General features: G+C 37.8%; 1 protein-coding gene across 6 annotated transcripts in view; it reads left to right on the forward strand.

Moving 5' to 3' along the window:
* Positions 1-13,758, forward strand: part of Txndc16 (thioredoxin domain containing 16) — an 82,769-nt gene that overhangs the window by 36,323 nt on the left and 32,688 nt on the right. For all 6 annotated transcript variants that reach the window (XM_028758643.1, XM_028758645.1, XM_028758644.1 and 3 more), the window contains 5 exons: positions 3,248-3,398; positions 10,182-10,348; positions 10,633-10,693; positions 12,894-13,017; positions 13,599-13,742. In XM_028758643.1, coding sequence (XP_028614476.1) covers positions 3,248-3,398; positions 10,182-10,348; positions 10,633-10,693; positions 12,894-13,017; positions 13,599-13,742 — 647 coding nt within the window. The remainder of the gene's footprint in view (positions 1-3,247; positions 3,399-10,181; positions 10,349-10,632; positions 10,694-12,893; positions 13,018-13,598; positions 13,743-13,758) is intronic.

Genomic DNA, 13,758 nt, shown 5'->3' on the forward strand with positions numbered 1-13,758 from the left:
TCTAAGTGGATAAAGGACCTCCACATAAAACCAGATACACTGAAACTAATAGAAGAGAAGGTGGGGAAAAGCCTCGAATACTTGGGCACAGGGGAAAAGTTCCTGAATCATCATTTTCTTAACTGTCACAACTTGGGTTTCTCCAAAGGAATCACACACAGTTGTAAATAAATATGGAACCCTGGGATGCCTCTATTACTCTGTTGTAAGCCACACTGTGACATTCCATAGATGCAATGGTAGTTTGGGGTGAACAGAGTCATTGTGGACAAGCTGTGTGATAGTGTCTGATGGCCACAGGAGGGATCTTAGGAACAGATCTGTAGTGGTCACATGGGGTAAAGTAACAGTTTCAGAATTAGCCTCCAGAGAGTCTTTTGAGAGCTCTATAAGTCATTTTGTCATAATAGTTATAAATGCATTTAAAGTAGTTTTTGAGCAGAATGTTATAATTTTTTTCTCTAATTCCTAATTTATAGGTCTACCTAGAAGCCCACTTTTCAGTGCTTTTGATGGGGGAGAGTCAATCTAGCATAATTTTTTTCCTTTAATATTCAATATCACAAATAACAAATGAAATTTAACAATGAAATATAGCTTCAAAATTTCCTCCAAGAAAATTAATCCAAAGCATGACTTTTGTGGCTGTGCCAGAGTTTCTCATGTGACCTCCTGGCTGATCTCTTGGGACATCATAGCTGTTTGCTCTTCCACAAACAATTTTTTAAAGGCCAGAGATCTTACACTTCTGTAGGTTTAGGCAAATTACAGGAAAAACAAAGAAATGTCCTTACAAAGTTGCATTGGGAACTGAAAAGTGTTGGTGCTCAAATGAAGATCTGTGCCCCTGCTGTTCAGTTCTCCAAGGATTCTCCATGCTGTTTTCAGCCCATTATTGAACCTTTCTTGTTTTCTCTGATACATGCTTCTAAACTTCCAATAGCAATAGACCCTCTTTGGGTCTCTGTGAGTAGCAAACAAAGGATGCCTCGTTAAAGTAGCTTTCCAGCTTTATTTTACTTCAGAGACTGATATGGCATACACCCCTCACCAGTATATCCAGTGCTCAGTGTTTTGCTTTCAGCAGCGGTTAGCAAGCAGTCGAGACTTACCCCTTGGGAAGCTGTGCGCCTTCAGTGAGTCTTGGCTATATACTGGCTGCTTTCTTTGAAATGCACATTTCTTTTTCCTTCCTGCAGAGATTTTTTTGCCTCCACTTCCGTGTGAGTTCTATAACCTTCCCTTTCTTTTCTTTCCTTATTCCCACCTTGTGGCAGAATGAAATACTTCTTTGCTCTCTGTAGCGCCTTGTAGATTATAGTTTATAAACTTTGTTTTAATCGTTCCCCTTACATGTCTCTTCTGGCTTAAGCACATAAAGGATGTGAGTAGTCTTATTAATCTTTATTGTTTCACATAAAGCTTTTTTGTTTATTTTTGAAATTAAATTTAATTATAAGAATTCCTCCTTTTCTGTTCTCCCTTTAAGCTTTCCCACATACCTCTTCCTCCTTTCTTTCAAATTGATGCTTGTTTTTTTACTGTTATTACAAGTATATATGTATTAACATCTGCGTATATATTCCTAAAGATTGGCTATTGAGTCCATATAATAATACCTGTATGTATGTTTTCAGGGCTGACCATTTGGCACTGAACAGCCTATTAGTGTGCTCTTTCCTGGGAAGGACCACTTCTCCCCTCTCCCACTCCCAGTTCTCCTCAGTTGCCAGTAGTTCTTTGTACAGGGTTGAGGCCTTCATCCAGTTTGACACACTCCTTGTAAACCTCACATTTAGGCAGTCATGTAGGTGAGACTTTACAGGTGTAGCTTCTGATAATCTAGGAGACATAATCTCACAGCAACCTTCCTAATCCTCTGGCCCTTACAGTCTTTTGCCTCCTCTTCCACAATGTTTGTTGAGCCTTAGGTGTGGGAGGTTTGGTAGATTGGGGCTGGGCTCCACAACTCTGCATTTTGATTGGTTGTGGTTTTCTGTCATGGTTTCTGTTGCAAAGAGAAGTTTCCTTGATGAAGGATAGAGATTTCTTGATGAGGATGTGGGTATAAGGACGAATGTTTATAGCTTGTTGTTAAGGATTATACTTGCTTAGGAAATTAGGAGTTGTAGATTCTCCTCCAGTAACCATGGTTTCACTAGCACTGAGTATGAAACTAGATTTCCAGAACCAAGTGTGGTCTCCCTTTTGAATGGATCTTAGATCCAATTACAGATGGGTTGGTTATTGCCAAGGTATGTGTGCACCCTTAGGGTTATACTGTTACACTAGTCGTTGTTTGATGTAATCTGTAGGTATCATAGCAACAGATTGTTGGTTACCTCCTTTTTAAAGCTTGGGTGGTACCTTCTGGTACATGAAAGCTTGTTCTCAGAGAGGATGTATTCAGGTCCATCTTAGCTTAGGGGGTCTCTGGGTTCTGTAGCATAGAGCTTTAACAGTAGTCATTTAGTAAGTATTTATGATTGTTTCCTTATCACTGACTCTGTTAGAAATCACCTTGTAACTAATAGAATAGAATTAGCCTGGTCTGTGTGTCTTAATCCTGTAATTCTAGATTTAAAAAATGTTAACTTACTTGTTCAGTTACTTACTAAGTTACTATTTAGATAAGCATGTTATTTTAAAAATAAAGTATTATAGTATTTTACAAAGCTTTATTAATATTGCATGAAGATTTGAAAATGCTATTTAAATTTTTACAAAACTTATCTGCACTGTAAATTTAAGTTCTTGTATTGAAATAATGCCAAAGCTAAAATTATAAACTGTGTTTGCCCAGTTTTGTAAATTTTCAGATACAAATTCACAAACTCCCACAGCTATCACATGGTTTCTATCTTAAGGCACAGTTTAGCTAAAGTTTATTCAACAGATTTAGGTTAAATTAAACTTAGAAAAATTTGTATTACAAAGCTTCATTTAGGATAGCTGTAGAAAAGCAACTGTATTTAAAGACAGTCTCATCTGTGACTGTCTTATTGAAACCTGTACTCTAATGTGGACATTCATGTGTAAGAGTTTGAGGAGTTTTGTTCCGATATTAAGGCTAGTTTTCTTAAATATTTTCTGTCTTCTTTGTCCAAGTTGATTTTATTTTTAAGGTTAACTCTTAGGTTTTTATTAAATTCAGTGTATGAGAAATATGCAAAAGTATGTCTTTTGGATTGTAAGAGAATCATACACAGAATTTTGTTAATTGCCTTGTCCTGGTTTTCACTTGCAGCTCTGAGAATATAGAACATGCACACCTCTACTTTTTTCATTGTAAACTGGTCTTGGACTTGACCAAGCATTGCAGAAGAACACTAATGGAACAACCTTTGACCACACTGAATATTCATGTATTTGTGAAGACAATGAATGCACCTCTGTTGGTATGTGTTTTCACTTTACTGCAACAGATATTCACATGTGAGGTTTAGTAAGTTTTGATTCACAGAGAAGTGTTTATATTGGTGACTACTTTAATCTTTTTTCCTTGGACATATTGCTTTCATTTCACAGCATTGGAGAATAATTTCTTGTTATACATAGAATATAAATTGTTTTTAAAATAATGTTTTTATGTTTTTGTTTATTGCTTCAAATATAACATGAGTGATAACACTGTGTCATAGTTATAATGAGTGCAGATACTTGAGTGCTCAGTGTTTGTGAATGTTTTTGTAGTCATTGTTTAAAAACTTGGCAGCTATACGACCGTAGGTCTACTATGTCTCACTGGGGTTAGCATTAGCCTAAGAGTCCAGAAGAGCCTGGACTGACATCATACAGACCCTAAGAGAACACAAATGCCAGCCCAGACTACTATACCCAGCAAAACTCTCAATCACTATAGATGGAGAAACCAAGATATTCCATGACAAAACCAAATTTGTACAATATCTTCCCACAAACCCAGCACTTCAAAGAATAATTAATGGAAAACGCCAATACAAGGAAGGAAACTACAACCTAGAAAAAGGAAGGAAGTAATTTTCCAACAACCCCATAAGAAGATAGCTACACAAACATAATTCCACCTTTAATAACAAAAATAACAGGAAGCAACAATCATTTTTCCTTAATATCTCAACATCAATGGACTCAATTCTCCAATATATACTATCAGACTGGATACATAAACAGGACCCAGAATTTTGCTGCATACAGGAAACGTACCTCAGTGACAAAGACAAAGACTACCTCAGAGTAAAAGGATGGAAAACAATTTTCCAAGCAAATGGTCCCAAGAAACAAGCTAGAGTAGCCATTCTAATATCAAATAAAATCGACCTTCAACCAAAAATAATCAAAAAAGATAAGGAAGGACATTTCATACTTATCAAAGGAAAAATCTACCAAGATGATCTCCCAATTCTGAACATCTATGCTCCAAATGCAAGGGCACCCACATACATAAAAGAAACTTTACGAAGGCTCAAAACACACATTACACCTCACACAATAATAGTGGGGGATCTCAACATCCCACTCTCAGCAATGGACAGATCATGGAAACAGAAACTAAACAGACACAGTGAAATTAACAGACATTATGAACCAAATGGATTTAACAGATATCTATAGAACATTTCATCCTAAAACAAAAGAATATACCTTTTTCTCAGCACCTCATGGTACCTTCTACAAAATAGACCATATAATTGGTCACAAAGCAGGCCTCAACAGATACAAAAAGATTGAAATAATCCCTTGCATCCTATCAGATCACTAAGGCTGGTCTTTAATAATGACAAAACCAATGGAATACCCACATGCATGTGGAAACTGAACAGCGCTCTACTCAGTGATGACTTGGTCAAGAAAGAAATAAAGAAAGAAATGAAAGACTTTTTAGAATTTAATGAAAATGAAGAAACATCATACCAAAACTTGTGGGACTCCATGAAAGCAGTGCTAAGAGGAAAACTCATAGCTCGTAGTGTCTACAAAAAGAAACTGGAGATAGCATACATTAACAACTTGACAGGACGTCTGAAAGCTCTAGAACAAAAAGAGTCAAATACACCCAAGAGGAGTAGACGTCAGGAAATAATCAAACTCAGGGATGAAATCAACAAAGTAGAAACAGAAAGAACTATACAAAATATCAACAAAACCAGGAGTTGGTTCTTTGAAAAAATCAACAAGATAGATAAACCCTTAGCCAAATTAACCAGAGGGTGTAGAGATAGTCTCCAAATTATTAAAATCAGAACTGAAAAGGGAGACATAACAACAGAAACTGAGGAAATTTAAAAAATCATCAGATCCAACTACAACGGCCTATACTCAACAAAACTGGAAAATCTGGATGAAATGGACAATTTTCTAGACAGATATCAGGTACCAAAGTTAAATCTGGAACAAATAAACCATCTAAACAGTCCCATAATCCCTAAAGAAATAGCAGCAGTCATTAAAAGTTTCCCCACCAAAAAGCCCAGGACCAGGTTTTAGTACAGAATTCTATCAGACCTTCAAGGAAGACCTAATACCAATTCTCTTCAAACTATTCCACAAAATAGAAATGGAAGGAACACTACCCAATTCGTTCTATGAAGCTACAATCACACTCATACCTAAACCTCACAAAGACCCAACAAAGAAAGAAAACATCAGACCAATCTTCCTTATGAATATCGATGCAAAAATACTCAATAAAATTCTAGCAAACTGAACCCAAGAACACATCAAAACAATCATCCATCATGATCAAGTAGGTTTTATCCCAGGAATGCAGGGATGGTTCAATATTCGGAAATCCATCAATGTAATCCACTATATAAACAAACTCAAAGAAAAAAACTACATGATCATCTCACTAGATGCTGAGAAAGCATTTGACAAAATTCAACATCCCTTCATGGTAAAAGTCTTGGAAAGATCAGGAATTCAAGGCCCATACCTAAACACAGGAAAGCAATATACAGCAAACCAGAAGCTAACATCAAACTAAATGGAGAGAAATTTGAAGCAATCCCACTAAGATCAGGGACTAGACAAGGCTGCCCACTCTCTCCCTACCTATTCAATATAGTACTGGAAGTCCTAGCCAGAGAAATTAGACAACAAAAAGAAGTCAAAGGGATACAAATAGGAAAGGAAGAAGTCAAAATATCACTATTTGCAGATGATATGGTAGTATACATAAGTAACCCCAGAATTTCCACCAGAGAACTCCTAAACCTGATAAACAACTTCAGCAAAGTGGCTGGTTTATAAAATCAACTCAAACAAATCAGTAGCCTTCCTCTACATGAAAGATAAACAGACTGAAAAAGAAATTAGGGAAATTACACTCTTCATAATAGTCAAAATTATATAAAAATATAAAAGAATAATATAAAATACCTTGGTGTGAATCTAACCAAGCAAGTGAAAGATCTGTATGATAACTTCAAGTCACTCAAGAAAGAAAGCAAAGAAGATCTCAGAAGATGGAAAGATCTCCTATGCTCATGGATTGGCAGGATTAATATAGTAAAAATGGCCATCTTGCCACAAGCAATATATAGATTCAGTACAATCCTCATTAAAATCCCAACTCAATTCTTCACAGAGTTAGAAAGAGAAATTCTCAAATTTATTTGAAATAACAAAAAACCCAGGATAGTGAAAACTGTTCTCAACAATAAAAGAACTTCTGAAGGAATCACCATCCCTGACCTCAAGCTGTACTACAGAGCAATAGTGATAAAAACTGCATGGTATTGATACAAAGACAGGCAGGAAGATCATTGGAATAGAATTGAAGACCCAGAAATTAACCCACACACCTATGGTCACTTTGACAAAGGAGCTAAAACTGTCCAGTGGAAAAAGGACAGCATTTTCAACAAATGGTGCTGGTTCAACTGGAAGACAACATGTAGAAGAATGCAAATCGATCCATTCTTGTCTCCTTGTACAAAGCTCAAGTCTAAGTGGATAAAGGACCTCCACATAAAACCAGATACAATGAAACTAATAGAAGAGAAGGTGGGGAAGAATCTCGAATACTTGGGCACAGGGGAAAATTTCCTGAACAGAACACCAATGGCTTATGCTCTAAGATCAAGAATTGACAAGTGGGACTTGATGACATTGCAAAGTTTCTGTAAGGCAAAGGACACTGTCAATAGGACAAAATGGCAACCAACAGTTCGGGAAAAGGTCTTTACCAATCCCACATCGCATAGACGACTAATATCCAATATATACAAAGAACTCAAGAAATTAGACTCCAGACAACCAAATAACCCTATTAAAAAATGGGGTATAGAGCTAAACAAAGAATTCTCAACTGAGGAAACTCGAATGGCCAAGAAGCACCTAAAGAAATGTTCAACATCCTTAGTCATCAGGGAAATGCAAATCAGAACAATCCTGAGATTCCACCTCACACCAGTCAGAATGGCTAAGATTAAAAACTCAGGTGATAGTAGATGCTGACGAGGGTGTGGAGAAAGAGGAACACTCCCCATTGGTGGGATCGCAAGACGGTCCAACCACTCTGGAAATCAGTCTGCTGGTTCCTCAGAAAATTGGACATATCATTACCTGAGGACCGAGTTATACCACTCCTGGGCATATATCCAGAAGATACTCTAACATATAACAAGGACATATGCTCCATTATGTTCATAGCAGCCTTATTGATAATAGCCAGAAGCTGGAAAGAACCCAGATGTCCTTCAACAGAGGAATGGATACAAAAAAAGTGGTACATTTATACAATGGAATATTACTCACCTATTAAAAACAATGAATTTGAGAAATTCTTAGGTAAATGGATGGAACTAGAAAACATCATCCTGAGTGAGGTAAGCCAATCACAAAAGAACACACATGGTATTCACTCACTGATTATTGGATTTTAGCCCAGAAGTTTTAAATACCCAAGATTCAACTCACAAACCACATAAAGCTCATTAAGAATGAATAGTAGGTTGGGAACCAGTTAAGTATGACTGCACCTGAAAACAGGGCATGCATAAAGTCCAGGATTGCTGTTGTATTTTCTATTAATGTGCTCTTGAAACTTTTTATAATTGAGTGGTGCTTTCTGGAACTGTGGAGCACTGGACTCTGCTCTACAAAAGCAGTATTAAATTGCTGAACTCTGGAGTGGTGTTTCTTTCAAAATTCCCACAAAACGATGCATAGACATCTCAGTTTTAGTATAATTCTTTTTATCCCCTCTGAAGTGCTGAGGAACTGATGTGGATTCTGAATCCTAGTTAGAGACTGGAAGTCAGGATGCCAGGCAGCAGGAAAGCAGGAAAGATCTGAATGCAAAACTGCAGGGAGTAGGGATTTAGAGGGCTGGAATGAGAACCAAGTGTTGACACAGGGTTTCTAGAAGGGTTTGCAAGACCCAAGAAGAGCAGGCTAGCAGTTTTCCTCCAGAGGAGAGATGAGGTAAATATGGAGTTCAGGGAGCTGGCACTGTCCTGAGACTTCTTGAGACTGAGCGAGGGCTGAAGTCTTAACCTTTGTGGGATAAGGAGATGGCAGAGTTCTGATCTGATTTGGTTGCCTCTAATGTCTCATTTAAAAAAACAAAATGAAATCAAATACTTTTTATAGGAAACAGTCTATAGGCTGAAATTGAGTGTAACAAAAATATGCATTTTGGTGGTATGGTAGGGGAGGCACTGGGGTTAGTATGGATTCTTACTTGTGAGGCAGATGGGTAGTTGATTTGAAGGACTGGTTTGTAGTTTGTTCTTGTTCTGTAGCCCCAGCTATGGTTATTCCTTTTAAAAAATTAATATGTAATTTATTGAGATGGGGTGTTACAGTGCCTGCTGCCTTTATGTAGATCAGGCTGGCCTTAAACACAGAAATCTGCCTGCTCTACCTCTGGATTACTGGGATCACACACCCAGCTTCCATGTTCATGTTATACTGCAGTAGTTTATATATCAATCACGCTGCATGTCTTTGAGGTGCAGTGGTCATTGGGTTTTGCAATATCCTAGGCTTAGGCATTTAGGATTTGAAATGACTTGGTGTGTTTACATTAAATTTATAAGCAAACAAAAGTAGAAAGTAAGATTCAGACTTTTGTGTGAATAGTATTTGTCTAATCATTGCAATGTAATATTATTCTACTTCCAACCTTATAAAATTTGATTCAGGTTGGTGATTTTGTGTATATGTTCATCTCTCTCTTTTTAAAAGGGAGACAGAATTTAGATATGTAATCTAATGGTTAGGTGTGTGTGTCTTAGATGTAATCTGGTTGTATAGCTATGTAGCTCAGGCTAGCATAGGACTTGTCCTGTAGCCCAGGATAATCTTGAACCTGGAGCAGTCCTTTAACTCTCAAGTTCTGGAATTATAGGCATATTCCACCAGGCCTGGCCATAACTGTATCTGAATTTTTTGTTTTTTGTTTTTAAAAATCATTTTAAACTACAAATCTTGACTGTAAATTTGTATATGTATTCAATTTCAAATAGATTGCTGTTATACCAGATATGAAGTTACTCCAGACCAGTTTTTAAAACATTTATTTTTATTACTTTGAAAAAATAATATATATATGCCCATTTTATGGTTATGTGTATGTTAGTACAGGTGCCTATCTCCTAGAGCTAGAGTTAGAGGAAATTGTGAGTTGCCCTCCATGGGTACTGGGAACAGAACTTGGGTCCTCCTCAAGAGCGGGAAGTGCATCTAACTGCTGAGCCACCTCTCCACTCCCAATCCAGACCTATTCTTAAGGTTCCCACCAATGAACACAGATTGGGAAATGGTTAAGCCGTTGCCATAATGGCTAAATGCAAGGACATTCTGAAGGCTGATAGTATTCTCCACAGTGGCTGGTCACTTACACCGGGTAGCCAGAAGGAATGCTTCTATCTGAATCCCAGGTACAATCATTTGGTAAACATGTTAAAAGTATATGTGTATACACACACGCACACACACACACACACACGTTTTATGGTGTTTTTTTTTCCCCTGAAGAGCATTTTACTTCTTGTTTATATATTGAGATCTGGAGGAGTTGAATTAAACTTTTATTCACATCACTTCTTAGAGAATAGCTTCATAGGATACAGTTTATATTTATAAAAATTAGTTGCATGTGTTTGTGTGTGTGCGCGAGAGAGGGTTCGTGCAGTGTGTCATGTGGGTTATTACCATGGAGTGAGAATGTTTTACCTTTTTTCTAAACCGAGATGGAAGTAGCTGAAGATCCCCAGCAGGTGTCCACCATTCACCTACAACTAGGATTGCCACTGGTTTTTATCATCAGCCAGCGAGCTACACAGGAGGCCGACAGAAGAACTGCAGAGTGGGTAGCATGGCGTCTTCTGGGGAAAGCAGGAGTTCTGCTCTTGTTGAGGTACTCACCACAATGCCTTCAAAATCCTTACATCTAACAGATTCTAGTACAGTTAGGACTAACTGCTGAGCTGAAGTCTATACATTAGTTACTAGCTTGATTAAAATGTTTTAACGAGGACTAGAAAATCCACTTGGTATTTATACACAGAATTTCTCACACTCACTAAATTGTAACCTACTCATAATTGTTTTTAGACTAAGAATGTGCAGTTCTGTTTTAGATTTATATCCTGGGCGGCTTCTTTAGATGAGTAAGTAAAAATTTATTTCCTTTTGAAAAAGGGACTCTGTGGATGTGAACATTCCTCAGCATGCTAATGTGGCCTTCAGAAGAGCAGAGAAGGTTAGTCATTTTACACACTGGTCTATAATTTTACCTCTTTGAGCTAAAGTAGTCCATATGGACTAAAGTAATACATGTTTACTATTAGAAAAATCTTTAAATTATCATTCTTTCAATGCACAATTGATTTTTTAATTTTCTTACTTTTGCCTAAAATTATATTTAATTATTTGTTTTTGTTATATTATTCCTGTCCTTATAAACCGTCTTGAATATCATTGGTTTTTTCCTTTGGCAAAATTTCTGGAGGCAAATTTTGCCAAAGGAAATAATTCATTTTAATTTTATTTTTTGAACCAGTGTTTACAATGTAGCCCAGGCTCACGTTCTCTCTCTCTCTCTCTCTCTCTCTCTCTCTCTCTCACACACACACACACACACACACACACACACACACACACATATAGAGGCCATCTGCCTTTAGCTGATGTACACTTTGGATGCTTTTCTCTTTGACATCTGTTTTCTTTGTTGTTTAATTTTAAAACTGAAGTTTAGAGGTTTTGTTTTATTTTAGTTCCTAGGAAGCAAACTATTTTAGATAAAATTGTTTTTGCTACATATTGGTGATCAGTACTAGCAAGGAAGTTGGGAAAGAGAAGCCTTTATACACTGCTGCAGGAGTGTATACTGGCACAGCTGTCATGTCAGGATAGAAGGTCCTTAAAAAACTAAAAATATATTATCATAAGCTGGGGAGAGAGATTAGCAGGTGTAATGGTAGACAGACAAGTATGGATCTTCAGAACTCATGAAAAGGAGCCCTCACTAGTGAGTGTCTCTAACCTCAGAGCCCCTCTACAGAGATGGGAGACAGTGACAGGATAATTCCTAGAAGCTTGAAGGCTAGCTAGCTTGGTCAGAGAACAGAGACCCAGTGCCAACCAAAGGTGGAAAGAGAGGGCATAAAAGATCATCTTCTGATCTCCACACACCACACCATCATTCACAGGCATGTGCCTCATCTTAGTTAGGGCTACTAATGCTGTTATGAAATACCTTGGCCAAAAGCAACTTGAAAAGGAAAAGATCAGGTCATCGCTGAATAAAGTCAGGACAGGAACTCAAACAGGTTACGGATGTGGACTTGGGAGCTGGCACAAAGGTCATGGAGAGGTGCTACTTATGCTTTGTTCCTCATGGCTTGCTCAGCCTGCTTACAGAACTCAGGGATACCACCACACACAATGGACTGGGCCCTTCCCTGTCAATCACTAATTAGACAAATGCCCTACATCCTTGCTTGCTTAACTTTGGATCTTCTAGAGATATTTTCTCAATTGAGATCCCCCCTTAGATGACTATAGCTTGTGTCAAGATGGCATAAAACCACCCAGCACAAACATCATTGGGAAACTCATGAACATGTGCATGTGCACACACACACACACACACACACACACACACACACACGGTACATACTTAAATATAAATGCACCATACACAAAAGGATCAAAAGAAATACAGCCTTTGGTTAAGAGTGCTTGCTGCTTTTACATAGGACTGTAATTCCATCTCCAGGAGCTCTGATGCTCTGGTTTGGCTGGGCACCTATTCTCATGTGCACATACCTAATACATACACGTGCACACACACACACACAGTTTAAGAATAAATCTTTAAAAATATCTAAAGATGAAATTACCATATGATCTAGCTATACTACTTCTGGACATCTATCTGAAGAACGTGTAAGTCAGCAGACCACAGGGATATTGCACAGCCATGCTTATTGCCACACTATTGACAATAAGTAGAAAATGAAGTCAGCCAAATGTCCATCAACAGGTGAATAAACAGTGTGGTTGCAAGAAAATGGATAGAACTACTAGAGATCATTACTTTAAGTGAAATAAGACAGACTCAGAAAGATAAATACTTTCTTTGATATGCAGAATCTAGATATGTGTGTGTGTGTGTGTGTGTGTGTGTTTAGAGTCAAGAAGCTAGAGGGGATGATGAGAGGGGAGGAGGAGATCTCCAAGGAAAGGGGAGGGAAAAAAGATGAAGGGACACATGAAACTAAATTGTGGGTACTGGTTAGCATGAATCAGTAGGCGAGCAAAGAGTGCAAGAAGGTTTCAGGAGGGCAGCAGGAGAAGGAGACAAATAATCACAGAATACGTTGACATGTTTGAAAATGTCACAGTGAAACCTGTTACTCTGTATGCTAACTTGAAAAATTGAATAACGTTTCTAGGATGTGTCTGTGGAATTTCTGGTGTTGAATGATGTTGAATTAATCATTTCCCATGTGAAAAATAATATGCACGTTGAAGAAATACAAGAAGATGAAGATGAAGACATGGAAGGTCCAGATCTGGGTAAGAACTGTAAGATGCCCCCCCTCCTGCTGCCATTAATGTCAGTAAAATGGAATCACATTTTATTGGGTTGATTGGTGAGCAGATGCTTTTATTTGGATTTTAGTGTGCACTTTTATTGTTTCACATCAGGCTTTCAGCTTCCCACAGTCTTGGCTTTGTCTTCCACAATCAGGTTTCCTCCCACTGGCCTAGCTGCATCTACACAAAGCTATGGCGTATTTCATTTGTATTGTTCCTATTAGGAAGCAAAATTGTAATTAACATTAGTGTATTTGTAGTTGTAAATGGGTCTGGTTGTAAGCAATATTAGTGGTAAATTTCAGTAGTATTTTAATACTCATCAGTCACTTCGGCTCTTACTCTTATGGCTGACATGGCTTTCTTTGATTGTGTTCTTTGCAAGAGCTAGCTTCACTTTTGTTTAGTAGGTGAAGAATCTGTTTCCACAGTTAGGTGACTTTCCTGAGGTCACATCAGCAGCTCAGTGGTGGAGGCCACTTTTCCTGTGATGGCTCATTGACATTTTAAATATTTAATTACTTAATTATGTAAGCAAACTTCTTTTAAAAACGTTTTAGCTGTGGAAGATGATGAGGTGGCAGGAACTGTTTACAGAGATAGGAAGAGACCACTACCTTTGGAGTTGTCAGTGGAGCTAACGGAGGAGACATTTAACACAACGGTCACGGCATCTGACAGCATAGTGCTCTTCTATGCTACCTGTAAGTATGAGCTTTG

This window comes from Grammomys surdaster, unplaced genomic scaffold (assembly GCF_004785775.1).
Source record: "Grammomys surdaster isolate TR1022 unplaced genomic scaffold, NIH_TR_1.0 126198, whole genome shotgun sequence".
Classification (NCBI taxonomy): domain Eukaryota; kingdom Metazoa; phylum Chordata; class Mammalia; order Rodentia; family Muridae; genus Grammomys; species Grammomys surdaster.